Consider the following 21653-nt stretch of genomic DNA (forward strand, 5'->3'; position numbering starts at 1 on the left):
GGTAAACTATCCTTTTAACCAACTGAAGGTGTTATCAGGAAGTTTTCAGAGTTAGGTTTTTACTACATGTCATTTGAATATGTGGCACAAACTTTCTTTTAAACAATGAGCTTACTTATGGAGAGAGAAAAAAATACATTTCACAATTGTAAGTTGTGTTATTTCATTAAACACACACACACACACACACACACACACACACACACACACACACACACTCATTTCCATTGTTTGGTAGAGTTTGATATAACTTGCCCTCAGACAATAAACTGCCTAAAAAAGTTTTACCCTCAAGAAAGAAAATAAAAAACAACAACCCCAAAAGTAAATCTAAAATCTAGTTTCCGGGTTCCACTTTTCTCTCTGATGTGTATTTGTAAGTATGATTAGGACATAATCTCATAAGAGCTTTTTCGAATCCAGCAAATATCAAAACGCCTTTAGTATTTGACTTGTTGATCAAGAGGAGGGAATGTTTGCACATAAAAATAATTGCACCATGAAAAATATGACCAGAAAGCTTGCATCAAAAGGCAAATTACTAAGGCAAGCATCTTTTTTATATGTCTGTATGTGTATGAAGAACAACACTCTGCAAAATAACACATTTCTGCTGTTAAAATTCTTTACTTTAATGTTTGATCATCATAGTTTTCCATTGTCAGCTCAGGAATGGGTCTAATTACTACACGCAGTTCAGTCTGTTAGGAAACACATGATTTTACTTTACGTGCTGCATGACATGTTCCAGCACGCCTGCAATAGCTGTTCAGAGACCTTTCGAAAATCCATCGTATAACTCTTGCTGGACCTTTTACCCTTTTGCCTACTCTCTGCTTCTTTTCCTTTGTGCGGTAATCCCTTCTAAGCACAGAAACCTGTCTCTGGAAGTCAATTCACTCATAGCTGTGAAGGTCGTCTTGTTCTCCAGAAGCAAAAACAGGATTTGGTCTGAATATGCTTAGTGAAATGAAAAAAGAACATGGCTTTTAATCCCCCAAAGACCCACACAGAACACAAACATCTGGGCTCATGTGGCAATTGAGGTTGAAAAGACATAGGACCGAGCACTGACCCTGGAGGAACCTCTCACCTAAATTGAACTTGTTGAAATCAAAGGCTGTTTTGCTCACATAGTGGGATTATCTTGTTTTCCTCAATGACGCTGAAAACACCAGGGGCTTAGCAGTTTACATAGAGCATGTAATCTCTATTGGCACTTGATGAACTGGTGTTGAAAGATTATGCAAGAGAACATGAAATAAACTAACTGACTAGTTACAAGGTTTTAGGTGGATGGGACCATAAATTGTAGAAGGGCCAAAAGTGTAAAGGCCAGTATGTATGACACTATGTTTTGTTGATGTGCCGAAGTGGGCGTAAGTTTATGAAAACACACATGGAATAAATCACACACAAGTTGTCTTTGGTGGGAAAGGTAAATCATGATTCAGACTGGAAAGTATTTGCATCCTGGAGAGAATGATTTGAACATGTGCTTGTCTTTATCTCAAAATGGTCTCAAAACAGCTGGCACAACAGCTTGTAATACAACTTCACTTTATGTGATGTGTCATAATTAGACATGAAATAATTGTTTATTTTGCTCTTTTCTCATTATTGTTAAATTCATCTGATCCATATTTCAGCATTAAAAAACTGCATCTTACTCAGTAACCACCCACAATCCAGTTTAACCTTTTGAGCAATACGGTCCCACATATGGGATTTTTGTTTCTGTGCCCCTGAGGCCCCTTTTACACTAGTGTGTTTTCGTTTTAAAACGCACAAGTTTTACTACGGTTATGCCTGTCGTTTACACTACGTCAGCGTTTTCGAACCTCGAAAATTGAGACTTTTGAAAATGCTGCAGACCCAGTTTTAGTTTGAAAACGGCAGAGTTTGTTTGTAAAAGCACTAAAACGAACCGACCTGCAAGATGGGGAATTGCACCATACAAATTGCATTCAGCACAAAATGTGTGGGTGTGCTGGTACCTATTTTGCCAAATCCATTGAGAGAATCTGGGTTTAAAACAAGTTTTGTCTTTGTTTGCTCAAGGCAATACTAGACACTATACACTACACAACTTTTAAAATCCGAACAGATTTGAAGGAATGCTAGAATGCTAGGTGTTCTACACTTGCCTTTTTAAATGGTTACAGAGAAAAACGCACGCTACCAGACTTTCAAGTCATTCTAAACACAACAAACTCACACAGAAACGCACACCTCATTGCTATAAGATGCTTGACAAATGAAAACAATATTAGTTCTAAAATTGGCTCAGTATCAGCAAAGACTATAGAATAACACAAGACGTGTCACTCGTACTGTTTTGAATGGGAGAAAGTGCAACGCAAAATATGGCAGAATAAGTCCCGCCTTCTAAATAAGAGCCAATCGCTGATTGGTAAAGTCATCACTGCAGCGGCCGTTAGAAACTCCGGTTCCTATAGAAACAATCAGACGCACGCCTCCGAAATGAGACACAAGAGATGCGCATTTAGAACTGCACATGCGCATTAGCTTGATCCAGCCTGAAAAATACAGTTTTTTGTCATCATTCGAGTGTTTAGAAACAAAATTTAATCGAAAGCTTGGCAAACAGCTTTGGAGAATTTGATGTTTCCCCATTCAAAGAGATAGAAGCTGCACTTGAATAACCGAGAGGCGTTTCAAAGATGGCTGCCGAGTGAAATTACTTGTTTTAAAGGGACTTTGGTATCAGACATGCTTGATATTCTCAGACCAGATAGAATCATAGTCTGAAGTGTCCATCATACACTACATGATTTGTCAACTCCGTCTGCCCAGAATCTGCAGACTGGTTCTCACTTTTGGAAAACTAGCATTGACTCCTCCAGACTGCAAATCTGGGTCGAAAGTCATGTAGTGTATTCCAGCCTTCAATAGAAAGTGCAGTTATTCCACGCCTACTTTAAAAGGGCACAGAAAAACACTTTATCAATGAAAACTATTGATCTAAGAGTTTCTTTCTATACACAGGGACTCTTTTTTTCAGCCTGTGCTAAATAGTCATCTAGTAGATCCCAGAGGTTCCATGTACTGCCACGGTTGAAGCACTGGATCAATGGAAGTTGCAAGACAGGCCAAGCTCAATGGCGTAGTTCCAACCTCTTCCATAATTACAAAGAGGCTGGAGAGGGATTGCAGTGTGTTAGGACACCCAAAAGCTACAACGTCCTGCCAGCTTCTCTTTTCTCTTCATCTCTTATCCAAGTTCCCAGCACAGCAAAACAGAGCTGCCGCAGTTCCTATCCATTTATGGGGCTAATACTGATGGATGAAGGTGCCACCTCAGGACTTCATTTTAATGTTGATTTTGAACTCTTTGCTGAGGTACCTCAATGCCTAAAATGAAGTAGGCTAACTGAACGAGCAGTCTGAGTAGTTACTGAAATGAATTACCATATCATATCACCAACAGATGTGCTTTTTGTAATTAGCTCTCGGGTGCCTAGTCTTATAAGAACATTAATCAACCATCCTTTTTTATGAATCAGGATTGTTTGTAACCCGTTTCCATTTATTCATTTTGTAACATTTCTGTTGTCTTTTCCAGGCCATAAACTTCTGGCAGATATTGGTGATGAATGATGAGCACACAGAGAGACGCTATCTTCTCTACTTCCTGCTCAGCTGGGGACTTCCTGCTCTGGTCATAATCATTCTGGTTGTGGTCCTGCTGGGAGGTTTTGGATGGAGCATACATAGTGTGTATGGCCTGGTGCAAGGAGATCTGTGAGTTTGTGAATATCTGCTCTCTCTTTTTCTCTCTCTCACACACACAAACACACATTTACATAACTAAATGAGGACATACTATACAGCATATATATATTATAAATGCTGTAGAGTAGGGATGTCAAATTAACTGGCACCAAATTAGGACATCCCTAAATGACACTAAAGGGCAGGTAACAAATTTGTCGTCATACTCACTAGTACATATTCACTGGTAAAATGGAAGTTCTCTTACTAAAAGGTTTGATTTTTTTCGTAAGCACTTTATGCGTCCACAAACGTCAATGCTCACATTTTCGTCACTTCGGACTCATAGTTACTCATTTCCTGAGTTAATGTATCGTTAGCAATTTTCTGTCACACACACACACTCTTCTTTTCCCGGTTTACATTAATTGATTGTGCGTGGTCAGGGTCTGTTATTGGTAAGTCGGGAAGAGCTGCTATTTTTAGCCCTTCTGTGTTTATGAGATCACAAGCTGTGACTATACATATGCCCGGTTTCACCCCAGCCAAGCCTGTAGTGATAACAGTGGACTAAGGACACTCCTCTCCACCCTGTCTCAAAGAAGCTCTTTGCAAGTAAACTCCCAGATGACTCATGAAAGCCAAACATCTCTCTTTCCAAGAACAAACAAATGATGTCACCTCACCCCACAGACCACTGCAGTTCTCGCCTTTTCCCGGCTTCAGCGGCCCAAGAGGAGTCAAATGCTTGTAGTAATAGGAGCACATTAGTTTTAAGGTCAGATTTAAATGCACATTAAACCTCTCCATATGTGTAAATATAAATTGGTCACATCACTATTGGCACCATTTAGCATTACGAGGTTTCTTAAAGAGGAATGGTATTTATATACTATAATAGTATTTATTAATATTTTGAATTAGCTTTTATTTTTATACTTTCAATTTTAATTTAAATTTTAGTATTTTTCGTTATGTGCTTTTGCCATAAAAAATCATTTTTATTTGTTTGTTTGCTTGTTTGTTTAGGTTTTTCATCAAATATTTGTATTTCTTTATTGTATTTCAGCTTTCTTTCAATTTAAAAAGACTTTTAATAGTTTTAGTAAATGCTAACAGCACTGGAGGGAAAGAGGAAGCAAAACTACATTTTGAGTGTTTTTTGTTTTTTTTTTTTTGTGCAAGAAACCTTTACTAACCATTTAAAATGTATATAATTTAAATGATAATAAGGCTATGCTAAGACATTTGTAAGTGACTGTTTACACAGAACACTTTTTTGTATTTCACTGCTCTTATTTTGCCCTGTTATTGTAAGTAAACATGCACTAGACAGAAGTGTTTGACTGTTGTTCTTGCCTCTCTTGTCTTTTACAGTGTCCTGTGCATGATGCGTTCTAAGGCCCCATTTACACTGGTGCATTTTCGTTTTAAAATGGCGTTTTAAAATGAAAAAGATCCTCGTCTACACTGGCGTTTCCATGGCGTTTCAGAAACGATCTCCGTCGTCTACTCTACACGACCAAAAACGCATGTCACATGACCATTCATGCACACTGGGCATGCATGTTGAAGTGTAAACAGTTGACAACAAAGCCAGCAAGATTGCAGTTCATTCTCCATATTATTGTTTTCACAGTCGTCAAGGATACACAGAGCGAACGTGGGCAGCCACGTCATTTTCATTTTGAAAAGTCTCTGTTTTGGTCTGTTTACACTGAAAAGAAACCCCGGCGTTTTCAAACTAAAACGGGCTCTGTAGCGTTTTCAAAAGAGTCGAACACGCTGGAGTAGTGTAAACAACAGACATAACCGTAGCAAAAGTTATGCATTTTAAAAACGAAAATGCACTAGTGTAAACGAGGCCTAAATATGTAGATCTTCCGGGATTTTTTTCATTCCACTGCCCTGTGTTGCTAGCTAGCTAGCTAACTAAATAAATAAAAATAGCTATCACAACTACAAAAGTTATTTATTTATTTATTTATTTTGCATGTAAACTTAACTGCATGTTTATTTCTTATTTCAAAAATGTATGTTGTTTTCTGTGTGGCATGTATGTGAACATATGGGCATATTACACTAAACCAGGCCATTGTTTCAAAATTCTAATTAGATAAAGTCTAGTGAAAAATGGCCAGTTTATTTTCCTAGGGGCATTTGAGATGCTTTGAATTCTATTATGGCTACATTGTGCCATTTCTGCTGTATGAAATGAGCACGGACTGTGTTTGTCCATTCTGTCTGGACAGGGAGATGCCAGGCCTGTGAACAGAATGCAACTGCTGCTTATTTTGATACATATCACGTCATAACAAGATTACTCTGGATTGAGTTTCCCAAAGCTTTCCCATTCCAAATACCAGCCAGAGACTTCATAACTGCATACAGGACAAAAACAAATGCAGACTAGAAGAAATTCCTTAGATAGAAGAAAAGGAGTCAGAGAAAGACGAAAATCTTTAGTTTGTGTATTTGTGGTCCAGAAGTAAGGACTCAAACCCCCAGTTTCACAGACAAGGCTTAAGCTAGTCCTAGACTAAATTGCTTGTTTGAGCTGTTTTAACTGAAAGCAACTTGTACTGACATATCTTAAAATATGTCAAAGCCATTGTTTTGTCTCAAGATGCACACCAATAATGTGTTATTGTAGGGTACGTTTAAAAAAGCTACTTAAATACCCTAATTGAACTAAGGCCTAATCCTGGCTTAGCCTAAGCCCTGTCTGTGAAACCGGGCCATAAGTTCGCCCATCATGTTGTTTCAAACCCATTGTACTTTCTGTCTTTCTTTCATGGAATGCTAAACACACAACCATGACCATGACAATGTATATACGTACCAATCAAAAGTTTTGTCTTTCTTGTCATCTTTGTAGATGCTTCATCCCAAATGTATATGCTGCTCTCTGTACGGCCGCCTTGGTTCCTCTCATTTGTTTGGTGGGGGTGCTGGTGATCTTCATCCATGCGTATCAGGTCACTCAGCAGTGGAAGGCTTATGATGACATCTACCGAGGTCGAACAAACAGCTCAGGTGTGTAAGCTTGTTTTCTTTTTACATACATTTTTACAATTTGGGTAATAAATAGCCTCATTTCATCAGGGCAAGAATCTGTCACCACAATGAACATGTTTCAAGAAACCAGCCCTTTAAAAGTAAATAACTGAAGATAATCAGAGAAACTGAAAGTAAACTAAGAGAAGGTGCTTTCCTTTGGAAAGTGTCTTGTTGTTAAGCAATCATCAGATTACTCTGGGTTGTGCTTCCAGGAATATTGCGCTGCCTTCCAAGTTATTTTTTACTTCTATTGTGGTTTGTTAGTCTTTCCTTTCAGTTAAAAGTGCTTTCAGCAGTTTTGAGTAGGTTGTAGATCATTGGATTAAATCTATTGTACCTCGCTTCTCCACTGCTGAATAAATATGTATGTTGTCAGTCTTGTTTTTAAACTCAATTACAGTCTCAACTGGATGATTATCTATTTAGCGTTCACAAACTCCACCTTCATGTTTAGTCTCAAAATTACCACTGTTTAAAAGTGTAATATCAGCACCTTCCAACTAATGTTTGTACAATTAGCATGTTAAACACTGCCTTTCACTTGTTAATCCACCGTGATGGTTTCATTGTTTACCCGTAACTGTTGGCTTTAAATGGTGGTATTGTACAGTGTGCGTGTGGGTGGTCAGCAAGGGTTGCCATGTGCAATGTTAGCTTTCCTCTTTGTGCACAAGCATGCTCACAGCACAGCGGGCTAATCCTAAACCACTCAACTTTATTACAGAGGGCTGCACCGTCAGCCCACCCTTTGCTCGCAAACACAATGACCTCCCTGTAGAACTCCAACTCATGCTTTTTCATATTGCAGGACACATAGACATAAGCAAATACATTATGCTGCAAATTTGCTCCTTCATGCCGGATGTGTTTAAAGACTTTCTAAGAAGCACAGTCAGATAAATATGTGTCTAGCAAACTCTCTTTCCTGTTAACACTCAGCAGCTCTTAGATGTTGATTCTGCCAGGGTGTGTTACTGCATGATTACACATCAAATCAAACATTCAGCTCGGGACAGGGATGAACTGGCCACAATGAACAAAAGAACTTTTCCCGGTGGGCTGGTCGACTTTTTGGAAACTATATTTAGATTATATATAGTAAGTATAAAATATTAATATTAATATTAAATATAGAAAGATTTTAAAGAGAAAAAAAATCTGACATCAGCTTATTGCCTAATGCCACAGCCACCACATCCCATTTGAAGCTTCTGTATGTCCTCACAAATGCCTGCAAGAAGAAGGATGCAAGTTTAGTTCTGTCCAGGTCAACTTAATCTTCTAAATCAAGGAATTAATGTCTAAATGACAAAATAAATGCATAAATGTGTCTTTAATTTCTATTTGATTTAAAATATAATGCAATTATGCGTGGTTTTAAAGGATTAGTTCACATCAGAATAAAATTTTCCTGATAATTTACTCACCCCCATGTCATCCATGATGTTTATGTCTGTCTTTCTTCAGTAAAATAGAAATTATGGATTTTGAGGAAAACATTCCAGAATTGTTCTAGTGGACGTCAACGGCTACCAAATGGTTAAAGGGCCAAATTGCAGTTTAAATGCAGCTTTAAAGGGCTCTACACGATCCCAGCCGAGGAATAACAATCTGTAATTTTCTAAAGGAAAATAAAAAGTTATATACTTTTTAACCATAAATGCTCGTCTTGCACTGCTCTGCAATGCGCCACGCATTACATAATCACATTGGTACCATTAGTACCGTAGGCGAAAAACTTTTCTCCTCCAACTTCAAAATCGACTATGTAAAATGACCACTTGCATCTCTAAATTGGTAGGTAAATCTGACTGTGACTTGCCTTTGAGATATTCTGAGGTGCTTTTTAAAATGTCTGGAGGGTTTTTCAGCCTCAGAAGAACCACATTAGTGCCAAGATATTAAAGAGTCAACCTTTAGCCACTAGGCAGAGGTGTTCTTTCCGAAACCTGTTGGGAGATAATTACCAGAACTCTATTTAAATATTTAATTTGGCTTTTGCAGTTGTTCAGTACAATCTTTAGAGAAGTAGTGCTTTTTCACAATGCAGTAATTTGCAGAAAAGCCTTATTGGCTCAGGATTAATCCTTCAGCTCTTTTAATGAGGCGTGTTTATGTGGTGGAGTATGAATGCAACAGCTCACTGATTGTACGCTGTGGGAGTTTTGAGAAATACAATATGAATACATATGAACCAAAACTGAAAAATACTTCTAAAGCATTTATTAAGCTTACTTTGTGTATTTCAAGTGCTGTCAATCGATTAAAAAAATTTACTTGATTAATCACACATTTTTTTCTGTGATTAATCGCAATTAAAAAGTTTTTATACGTTTTTAATATATTTTATAATGTAATAATTTCACTGTTAATCTCCAAATTAAAACAACATAAAGTATATTTTAAATACTTGTTTAATGGCATCTCTTTATAAATAAAATCACGGATACTAATATTGCTACTGATGCCTCGATTAAATTGATTTTTTTCCTTCAAAAATATATATAATATATTTTTTTTTTATATATAAAAAATATAACAACTTTTCATTTAAGTGAACTTAGAACAATCCTCACGTAAACCCATAATACACGTCATATTTAGGCTACCTGTGCCCTTACCTGTCTAACAGATATTGGTAATTAAAAATTGGTAATATTGGTAATAAAGTTACCGAACAGTCTGCATAATTTATAGCCTAAATTAAATATAGATTAATCATTATTAAAGCTACAAAAGTTCTTTAATCAAGAGCAGTGACTAATTTTCTCTGTTACCTTTGTTCTTTCATTATCTTCAATGACTTTGGTTGCTGTCACTTTAAGAGCTGCCGCTGCTGCACAAGTCGCAGATCTCACGTGCGTCCCACTTCCTCACAACTCTTTACTTTCGTTTTAAGACTTTATTTAACTCATTCAAGACTGTTCTAATGAGGATACTCAACAAAACAGATATTTTTGAATTATTGTGCGTGTTATTGTTCATTAAAGTCTGACAGAGAACTTGATTCTGGTGCGCCGTCCATGCAGACGATACTGGCACGTGTCTTTCTGTGCTTCATGTGTGTGTGTGTGACAGGACATTCACGTTCCCTTTTGGCGCACTTTAATGGTTTAAAAGCATTTGCATGAATAAGAGCGTGATATATTGTTATGCTAGCCAAAGGATGACGAAAAAAAAACGGATGCTGCGTTAATTGCATTAATATTTTTAATGAGTAATGCCGCATTCCAGGAAACTCGTAACCCGTGTTTTTCCAAACTTCTACCCGTGAAGGTGCACTGGAACAGCAGTCAAACCCGTGACTTCCCACCGTGAACTCGTACTAGATCGATGTACTCCCACGTCACATAGCCCGCGAAACAACAATGGCAGCCCCTACGGATGCGGTGTTTATGCAAGTGCACGGTAAAATAAAAGGTATAACAGCTTTTCTTGCCTTATGCGGCGTTTTCCTCTTCCGTTTCCCTCAAATAAGCACAGAGTAAGCACCTTTGGCAATGGAAAAATTGTTAATGAGCATAAGCCCCGTATGGTCCACCATGCTGGCTTGTTTACACTTTTACGCAGTTTGGCGTGACTTTCCTGGAACACTACAAAGTCGTGAGTTGTGACTTACGGACTCAAAACCCTGCCTGGAACGCAGTATTAAACCGGAAAACATTAACAAAAAAAAAAAAAAAAAAAAAGCGTTAACATTGACGGCACTAATTTCAACATTTAATTGACCTGAGCTAACATGAACTATAACAATGTATAGTTGTTGTTGTTTTTTTTAACTAATGTTAATGAAGATGAATAAATACTGTAACAAATGCATTGTTCGTTGATAATGCATTAACTTACATTAACGAATAGGACCTTATTATAAAGTGTTGCTGCTTTTTCACTGCTAATGTCATTCCTGTGGCCAGCTGCGTAAACTGCTAGTCTTAAAAGTTAGTCATCGAATTTTTTTCTTAAAGACAGCTCATAAGGTATATCACTGTAATTTGACTTGGAAAAGTAAGAATGATTACCCCTTGGTTAACTGCTAGTGTGCCAAACTAATTCTTAAGAGACAGTCTTAACCTAGTGGCTAAGCTTATGCAACTGGCCCTTGGTCTGAAATATGTTCACTTTGGTGAACATTTGAAAAGCTGTATTTGCTGTTTAGCTACAGCCCATCCTATTTACACCCAATTAGGTTTAAGGCTGTTTGAAATTTTTTGAGAACGATATGATGTCCTATGTCAAATTAATTGCTTCTTAGAATCTACTGTTGTGACTGATTGCCATACTGGATGTACTTTGTGATAAGGGACCAAGTTTTGATAGTAAACAGCCTTTCATGTAGTTGTACTGTGAACCAGATTTTTTTTTTTTTTTTCTGAAAGAGTATCCATATGCTTTCAGTGTTCAGATTCTCTATATTTTCTCTGTATTTGCTTAGTAATGACTTGCAGTACAGACACTTGATCCCTGGGTCATGCATAATATTCCCTACAATTTCATGATTGCATAATACGTTTACAGCCCATAGAGTCATAGAGGCAGTAGAGTCTAAATCACTGTTTATCACTATCATATTTCAGCTGCTTCTAAATGATGTCCATTTCACCCTTCTGCATCTCATATCTTTATGACTTTGCTTAACTGCTTATATCACCAACACTATACTCCTGTTACATAACATTCTCAGGGTTTAACCCAAAGTCTAGTGTCTGGATCCTTGTGTTTTGATGAAAACAATCATCATAAATTACCCTATTATGCCTAAATACATGCATTTTTTTTTTTGGAAACTGAGCTAAGATATCTAAACTGTGTTGAAAATGACCAGCGTTTTTACTGTAGAAAAATACTTTATAATATGAATAGATTTATAAAAATGTATTACTGTAATTCGTAGCATCTTATTGCTTTATTTAATATTTGTTTTATATATATATATATATATATATATATATATATATATATATATATATATATATATATATATATATATATATATAATATTCAAATTATTTTGTTTATAGAATTTTCTTAAATACAGGCAAATCTGATTTTTATTTTATATTTTATTATTTATATATATTTATTTGTGATTACACCTCTGTTTTAATGGTCACATTGGAACTGCTGTAGAGTCTATCCATCCTCTTTTTTTTATGCCAAACACTATTAGTTTTCCCTAGAGGTCTCAGTTCTCTGAGAACATGCTGTATGGAACGTCTGGTCAGAACGTTGGCGTGAGGCCAGACACGCTCCCCACACCCACAGTTCAGAGGAAGGAGCAGGATGTCCAAATGTCACCCACAAGCACACGTACACTCACACACACACACACACACACACACAAAAGGATATCAAATGTTTGGTTCCAGAGAGCGTGTTGATCTTGTATGTACTTCCATCTTAAGCCTTTGTTTACTTCTTTCAAAATTGTTGGACACCTCTTCTGTTCCAGCAGGTTTACTGGAAGATCTCAGCTCGTCCCACTTTCTTTTTCTTTTTCTTTCATCTTTTTTACCAAGATCCTCTTCTTCAACCACCCATGTCTCTTCCAGTTTTTTTTTTTTCTTTTTCTCTCTTATCATTGAAGCTGTTGGCCAGGCAGATGTTAGCTCACTCGAGAGGGAGACAAAGGAAGGTCTTTCATCCTCTGAGCCGAACCACAGCTGAGTGTTGTGACAGCTGCTTTGGCATCTTAAACAGGAGCCAGAGTTCTGTCTCACATTTGGGCCCTGCTGTCTTCCCCCAGTGGTCCTCAGTGCTTGTCTTCTCATGCTGAGAGTCTTCTTCTCCGAAGAAACAAGGAGAACTTTTTAAACTCTGGAATAACTATATAGTCGTCTGTGTTAAATACAGTCTTTTTGTCCATTATAATCATTGAAGACCTCAGCACCACTACAATTATTTTCATGAATTCACCCTTAATGCCCTGTGTTATTTTTCTCTCGGACCACTATCAGAATATTTAACAGAGATTTAATCTAGATTCTTATTGGTTGATGTTCCAGTGGATTTTTTTTTTTTTTTATTTATTCATTTTTTTTTTATTTATTTTTTTTTTGTACTTGCACAACTTACAGTTACAGTTATATCACATTGCCACATTCTAATCATGTTGTAGATTAAGATATAATTCTTAGATATATTAAGATACAATTTAAAGAAATTAATACTTTTATTTAGCATGGATGCATTGAATTGATCAAAAGTGATAAATAAATTAAATTATTTTGAACTTTCTATTCATCAAAGAATCCTGAAAAAAATGTATTATGTTTCCACAAAAATATTAAGCAGCACAATGGTTTTCAACATTGATAATAATAAGAAATGTTTGTTGAGCACTAAAACAGCACATTCGAATAATTACTGAAGTAACGACTGCTGGAAATTCAGCTCCGCCATCACAGGAATAAATTAAATTATAAAATATGTTAAAATAGAAAATGTAATAACAAAATATTACTGTTTTTACTTTGTTTTTGAATAGTATGTAGTATGTAAAGTAAAATAAAAAAAAAATAAAAAACACAAAAAAACTATTCAAAAACATATATTATGTTTATAAACCCTTAGAAATTACTTTTAGGTAACACTTTATTTTACAATGCCATAGTTACACGTTACTATATGTACTTACTATAGTAATAACAGTCAATTATGCATAATTACAAGTAACTAACCCCAAACCAAACCCTAATCATATTTGAATAATTACAATGTAACTACAGCACTGTAAAATAATGTGTAACCTACTTTTTTGGTGTAACCTGATGTAGTGAGTATGATTCTGTCAAATATTTATGACTCCACTTTGATTTCACCATGTTTTATCTAAAAGTGGCTGCATTGGAGTCACTTAAGTTGTGAAATATGAGTGGAAACATTAAAGGTATTGTTCAGCACTTTGTGTTTAAGGCATGGCCTCATGAGAGCCTGGTTTTTATTGAGAGAGGAAGTGCTCTAGCCAGTTCCATTCCAGCAGAGAGATGGTTCCTTAGAGTTTGGGAACCTGCTGCTTCAGAGGCACACAGACCACAGCCTGGAATGTGCTTACAGAGATGGAACGCAAAGGCAGTCAGGGAGAGGAGGGAGGGAAGGACATGGAGAGAGAACAACATGTTCAAAGATGAGACTGATATGCAGAACAATAAACGGGGAGAAGAGGGAAGAACAGAGAAATATAAAGACATTGGATGTTATTGATTTGTGGAAGAACTTGCATATGAGGAAAATGCAAAGGAAACGTTTATTAAAATTAAAGTTTGCATGTAAATACATACAATTAGTTATAGCAGTAATACAGGGTGTGTTTGAGTAATATGAAATTGTTTGGCAAATCAAATCATTTTAAAAAGCATTTTGCTATTTTTTTTATAATTATGCATGCATATAATTGCTTTAATAACCCTATTAATTGAAAGATTATTATTATTATTTAAATAAACTAGTGAAGACAAAAAGGTGAATTAAAGAAAAGATAAAAGTTACAGGATCTACACCTTCTCTTGGGTGCTTTCACACTGAGCATTTGTTTCGGAACCTGGCGCGCTTTCTCCCTTGGTTTATTTAGGCATATGTGAACACAGCAGTCGCACTCAGATCTGCACCAAAACAAATGCTCCGAGACGCCTAAACGAGGTGATCTTGGCCCGATTGCAAACGAACTCTGGAGTGGTTCGCTTGAGATGTGAAAACAAACGGGAAATGTGTTATATATGTATAATTTATGAATTTGATTCTGTAAGTGAGCACATTAGTTACCGACCGTAGTTGAAAGCAAAAGAGCGCCTCTTCATCTTAAAATGTTGTGTAATTGCGCTTCTCCGTGCAAGAATACTGGCTCTTCCTGCATTATAACATTCATATAGTGTTTGCATGTGTCTCGACATAGTTGGCCTACTAGACAACACTGGGAGATCCAGAGAAAGCTTGTTTGAATTTGCCGCAGTATTGATACGAATGTAGTGTATAATTTAACAGTGGGAATGACAGCTATTTTCATATAGTGTTTGCGTTTGTCACGATAGTTACAAATAAAGCCACAATAAGCTCATGGAGCTAACTTGTCAATCATTTTGATGTATGATGCTGAGAAAACTCTGACCAAGAAGAGGACAGTTGTACTCGAATGTGACTTGCAACACATTTTGGTACACTTTACCTTGTGAAAGCGAACCAAACCAAGAAGAACATGCAACATTGTAACAAATTAAGTCAAGTCAAGTCACCTTTATTTATATAGTGCTTTTTACAATACAGATTGTGTCAAAGCAGCTTTACATTGATAACTGGTATATAATTTAAAGAATAGTGTCAATGCAGGCAGATCAAAGCACTGTTGAATAAATTTCAAGAACACTGTGGAATATGAAATGTCAAGTGTCCCCAACTAAGCAAGCCAAAGGCAACAGCAGCAAGGAACCCAAACTCCAACATCAGGTGGCAAATAGGTGTTAAAATGGAGAAAAAAACCTTGGGAGGAACCAGGCTTAGTCGGGGGGGCCAGTTCTCCTCTGGCAAACAGTGCTTTGTTACAATTCAGGTTGCTAAGTCTGATAGGATCGCAACATTCAAAGTATTTATTTCAGTTCCATCCAGTTGAGGATCATATTCATCACGTCGGTATGGACGGTTTGTTGAGGAACTGTGCTACTGGCTGTCGTGTCGATGAGGCCTTCACAGTGGATGATCTAGTTGACTCGATCTCTGCTGATACTTCAGGGCTGCGTTGTGGTCGTGTCCAGTTGAGGATCGTGATCATCACGCCAGTATGTTGAGTATTGTTGAGGAACTGTGGCAGTTTAAGTCACATTTTCAGAACAAAGCAAATTATCTACAGGTCTGAAAACGCCCTTAGGGTGGTTTCACACTGGTAGTTTAGTTTGAAACTAGGCACGGTTCACATGAAAAACTGGTAAGGTGAAAGCTGTCATGGGAACTCCCGAACCCAAAACTACTTGGTCTGAGTTTGGTTGCACTGGAACTGTGGCACGATTTGCAAGAATGTGAAAGCAACACAGACACAGGTGCTCAGTTGTTCAGAAAATAACGTAACCTGCATGTATTTTAGCTGATGATGATGTGATTAGTAACAAAACACATGTAAGGGATGACAGTGACGATGATTTACCTTGAATATGAGCATAAGTGAGCGTACAGTGTAATTGCACTTAGTTAATGCAATCAGAGTGGCAAATGAATGCCAGCAACCTGCTGTCTCTTTCTCCTGCAAGCAGCAGAAATCTTCCTTCATGTGACGCACATACAGTAAACTCAAGTGTTGTTCACTCTGCTGCTCATAATAGCAACAAAATAATGATAAAAACACAATATATTGACCCGCGTCCTTTTTACTGTCATGCATTGAGAATGTTTATGATGACATAAGACAATGCAAACGCACCAGAGTTTGATAGGATCAAATTTAGTGTGAAACAAGACCACCGCTGCAAGGGGCGCCAGGAACAATCGGCCCTCGGACCCCAGCAAACACGCCTGGTGTGAAAGCCCCTTTATACATTCATATACATTTTATATCATTTAAATGTTAAATATAAAGTACATGTTGTTCATTTGAAATATTTGGAGGTGTCCTTCTCTTTTGTCTTCTGTGGTTACAACTGTTAAACTGTGGTTACACTGTAACATGAACACTGTAAAATGTTACCAAAGTATCTACAGCAGCAGCATCAGTAAAAGTAAATAGCAACCAGAACATCATGAAAGTAAATGTAAGACTGTCAAGACACATGCAAACAGCTAGTAAAATAAGACAGGTGGAAGGAATGACCATGGCTTTTTTTTTTTTTTTTTGTGCTAACCTGGTGTTAAACTTCGGCCCTGTGCCATGTGTTATCTATCAGCTAAAGAATGTGTGGCCTATTTTTCATTGCCAAGTCTTGCATAATGTTTGCCTGCTTCTGCTGGCAGGTCTTCCACTGGCTCACCCCAGAGACGTGTCAGTCATGCATGGCCTATGACTCTGTTTGTCTTTGCACTCATGGTGTCATCAGAGCCATATTAACATCAAAGCACCAGCAGAACAGATGTTAATTCTTGTGCATTAGTTCTGCCGGTGAAACGCACTGGGACGGCACAGACATGGAAGGCACAGGACGCAGTGTTCTCAAACAACAAGTCTTGTCCCTAAAGGAAGTTGGATATTGGGTTGGACTGTTTCTCTTCACCTTCATTCAGTCTAATGAAAGCCAATTATAATCTCATTTGCTGTTTTTTGTCATGCATGCATGCATATCAGCAATGGCGCTTGGAGAATTTGAGGATTATTTGAAATCTCTCTTGAACTTGCTCTGTGTTTGCTTGACTTAATTTGATTAGACGCCGGCATGCAGAAACAAGGCTGCAGGTGCATTTGTGATTGTTTTCCGTCATCAGGTATGCCGTAAACGTGCCCAGGGAAGCGTCATGTTGTGGAGGTTAAACCGATGAATATTCTTTTTCCCTAGATGTGGGTTCTGCACATTTGCTGCTGCATCTAATGACCTTCAATCATGTGCTAGAACAAACTGAGCTAATATGTTGTCTAATTTTAGCCTATAATTGTCAGAACAATTGCAGGCATCAAAGGAAGAGGCTAATATTCTAATATCCAGCTTGTTCACTCAATTTCCAGGTCGTTTCATATGTGAAGTGAATCTAAATCAAATAGACTCTGAAAGCGCTTGGGAAAAAAAAAAAGAATACAGGTCTTCTACTATTGTTTGGAGCACCCAGAGTGCCTGGCCGAGCTCACATCCATGTTTATGTAATGAAAGGAGAGCATGATGGATGAGTCAGCCTGTTCTCCATCCTGGAGCCGTACTTGTTTGTTCCCTCATTAAATGTACGAATTAAAAAACAGGGTTCTCAGGAGGTCGTGGAGGTGAGTGGATGCAAATAAGGCCTGCTGAAAGAAACAATGACACAGAATGTCTCTCCCTCTCGCTAATTATCAGCCACAGCTTTGCCTGGCTGAGTACTTTGGCCAATATAGTCATCACAGATGCACTGCCAGTGGGCGAGAGGTGTTAGCGTAACCAAAGGAAGTCGTATTAGGTAACATACGAGAAGTGTAAAGATTTATTAGAAGGTGGGTGACAGTAATTAATGGTCATGAAAACACAAAATTGCATTTATTTATTTATTTGTTTGTTTGTTTGTTATCAGGCTTTAAACGGATTAATGCTGGGTACAAACTGCACGATTTTCAAAGTTGTTGGATCGCTGTTCTTCTCACACTACAAGTGATGGGGGTACTATTTGTGTGCACATTACACGATGGATCAGTGACAGGAGTCACACATTACAATAGGAATAATCACTGACAAATCTCTCTGGTGCACACACACACTCAGAGCAGTGGGCAGACATTTTTTTCTGTGGCACTCAGGGAGTGATTGGGGGTTAGGTGTCTTGCTCAAGGGCACCTCAGCTGTGGTTAATGAGAGTGGAAGAGAGAGCTGTTCATTCACTCTTCCCACCTACACCTAAATGAGACTCGAACCTGCAACCATTAGTCCACAACTGCCCCCAAACTATGGCTCATCCAAAAACTTAGGAAGCTGGCTTGTTGCCTCACTGCCTTATCAGGCAATGACTTTGCAGGCAGCATTTGTGCACAAAGGTACCTCATGAAACTTCTTATGCAGCGTAACGGCTTAATGATCTATAGCAAAATAGAGCGAGCTTTGGTGATAACTAATCAAATATTTAATTACTACAATAGTAATTTATCATCAGAAATGACTTTAGAAGTGGAATGTGTTAGTCAAAAACGTACATTTACACACAAACTGACCACCAACCGCAATTTTCAGATGCCAACTTTATTTTTTAGCTCAACTGTCAGAGAATATTTCAGAAGGCAGGAAGTAAAGCTTGGATTTGAAAGTGCCTTGATGTCTTCCTACCTTTGAATGCATCCTCTGAAGGCAGCATTTTTAAGCTTTCGGATGCAGCCTACATTTCTCAAACACATGCGAGAATTGAAACAGGAAATAAAGTAAGGCCACATCCACATGAAGGCGGAGCTTTCCCTATCTGATCTCTTTTTTTCCTTGTCTCAAGAAATATCGGCGCACGAAACCACTGAAACCGACTTAAAACGATGTAGTATACATGCCAGATCAGTATGTGGTGCTTTAATTCTGCCACAGAGATACACTAAAAACAGAGAATAAGACTTGGAGCATGCGCATAAACCTTGCACGCTGTATACAAACTTTAGTAAAGCTTAGAAATAAAGCTTTAATTTAGTAAATTTAGTACACAAGCATGTAGTCCGCTATTGTTGTTGTTGTTGTTGCTGTTACATGATGTAGCAGTCGAGACGTGGGGTGATGACATCATCGATTCACAAAATATACAAATTGGCTGTACACATGATGTCGTTTTTAGATTTATCCACTCTGGGACCCGGTTTCAAAAAATAGCAGTTTCAGGCTCCAAATCTAGACGAAACGCCTATATGATACAAAATATTTGCGTATACAGCTAAATGCGTCTAGGTGTGGATAGGCTCTCAGATCACATGTGAGACAGGAGTTCTCGAGCAAGACTTCATTTCTTCTTGTTAAAATGATGCCAAGTTGTCTGTGCGCCGATTTGCAGTGAAAAAGAAAAGAAGAATATGAAGGAGATAATAGTTTCTTGCAGAAGCCATGCTTGCTGATGTTCTGTTGCAGGTCTATGACTCCTCCCCCTGAACTTTTCCTTGCCCTGTATCTTGCTCTCTCATTGGCTGTATGTCATCACCGATGTAATTTCCAGTCAAAACACATTTCACACTACATGACTCTGAGTTGCAGACAGGTCCAGATACAATATTTGGCATGCTTAATATTTTACGTGCATCGGCGACACATCAGCACTTCTCTCAGATCAGTTCTTTGATCATAAACACTATGTGATTGCCACTGAATAAGCACCGATTTGTCGCTGATTTTGGGCATTTGTTGAGGATTTCCACAAAAACTGTCGGTGAGTGAATCTGGGCTGAAATCATGCACTGCATAAATGATCAAAATGCAAACCATTAGCGTTTATGTTCATGATACCATGACTTTGAGTAAGTGATTACTTTATGTTGTTGCCAGAATGTCAGGTTTTGAACTACAGAGTGCTTGCAACACATATTTTTCTTCCCACCTTCTCAAGATGAGTGAATGTTTGAGCAATTAAACCCATAACCGTTGTTAAAGTAAAACACTCAGCCCTGGTTAAAGTCCTTGTGCCAGTACACTTGAGTGACTCTTGGCACTGGATTGTTTACCCACATGAAGAACACTCTTGGGCCAAGCACTTTGCGCCCATGGCTGTCCTCATTCCCACCAGAACAGTCTCTGTGACATGCTTAATTCTATTTATTCCCCCTCTTTTGTCGTTTTGGTTTGTTTGTTTTCGCTGGCAGCCATCTTGCACTCCTGCCCCAGGTCAATAAACGTGCCCACATGGCTCTTATACCAGAGCAAAAGCTGTTCAAAGGCCTCTAGCTGCATGTGAAAAGCTTGTCTGAACTATGGAAAAAATGAAGCATGCCTGGCCAGCTTACTCTATAACTGAAAACAGCACCCTGGCTGTTGGCATCGGTGCATGCAGCAGAGACAAAATAGCACACTCAGCATCCATGCATCTGAAAACTGATGAGCAAAAGCTCTTGTGATTTTTCTAGAAATATATTAACTTCAAATGTTGCCATCTTGAACTTTAGGAAATGTCTTTTTTCAAATTAACCTATTTGATCATGCAAACTCAATTGAAGGTTAACTCAATTTCTTGCTGTTTGTTCTTCAGAGGTGCCCATGATGTTGTATCTGTTTGCTCTGGTGACTCTGGTCTGTCTTTGGGCTGGATTGCACATGGCCTACAGATACCTGTGGATGCTGATCCTCCTTGTTATCTTCAATATCTTTCTGGTAAGAACATACACACACAATATTTTGTAACTCTTGCTTTTATTTAAAAGCTCTTTTCCTTTTTAAAGCTCATTCATGCATATATTTTTGGTATAGTTCATACAACCTAGTACATTTTTATCAATAACCCATGACACTGTATAATAAATATCATATAAAAAAAAAGGATATTAACGACCACTTTCCATTTATTGTGCTTGCATGTATTTTTATTTTTTTTATTTATAGTTTGAAAGTTCAGTGCTTTTTTTTTTTTTTTATTCGTTTATTCAGCACGGATGCATTAAATTGATCAAAAGTGACATTTATAATATTAAAAAGATTTATATTCATACAAATGCTGTTTTTTAAACTTTGCATTCAAAGAATAGTATGGTTTCCACAAAAATATTAAGCAGCACAACTGTTTTCAACATTAATAATAATAACAAATGTTTCTTGAGGATCAAATCAACATATTAGAATGATTTCTGAAGGATCATGTGACACTGAAGACTAAGTAATGATGCTAAAAATTCAGCTTTGCCATACAGGAATAAATGACATTTTAAAATACATTAAAGGGTTAGTTAAAATTAAAATTCTGTCATTAATTACTCACCTTCATCTCATTTTATGACCTTTGTTCATCTTTTTAAGACCTTTGTTCATCTTCGGAACACAAATTAAAGGATTAGTTCACTTTGAAATGAAAATTAGCTTAAGCTTTACTCACCCTCAAGCCACCCTATGCGTATATGACTTTCCTCTTTCTGATGAACATAATCGCAGAAATATTAATAAATATCCAGACGCATCTGAGCTTTATAATGGCAGTGATAGGGTTCAATGAGTATGAGCTGAAGATGGTGCTTCCATCCACATCCACCCATCATATATATGTGCTCCTACGTGAGCCGCCTTCTGTATTCAGCGTATTCAGAAAGTGTAAAACTCTTGCAGTTCGCA

The 21653-nt window shown here is 37.5% G+C and overlaps 1 protein-coding gene across 1 annotated transcript in view; it reads left to right on the forward strand.

The window, feature by feature from the left end:
• Positions 1-21653, forward strand: part of adgrv1 (adhesion G protein-coupled receptor V1) — a 160220-nt gene that overhangs the window by 125268 nt on the left and 13299 nt on the right. Inside the window, exons 85-87 of the mRNA XM_067406079.1 lie at positions 3587-3765; positions 6614-6771; positions 20584-20705. Coding sequence (XP_067262180.1) covers positions 3587-3765; positions 6614-6771; positions 20584-20705 — 459 coding nt within the window. The remainder of the gene's footprint in view (positions 1-3586; positions 3766-6613; positions 6772-20583; positions 20706-21653) is intronic.

This window comes from Chanodichthys erythropterus, chromosome 13 (genome assembly GCF_024489055.1).
Source record: "Chanodichthys erythropterus isolate Z2021 chromosome 13, ASM2448905v1, whole genome shotgun sequence".
Lineage (NCBI taxonomy): Eukaryota > Metazoa > Chordata > Actinopteri > Cypriniformes > Xenocyprididae > Chanodichthys > Chanodichthys erythropterus.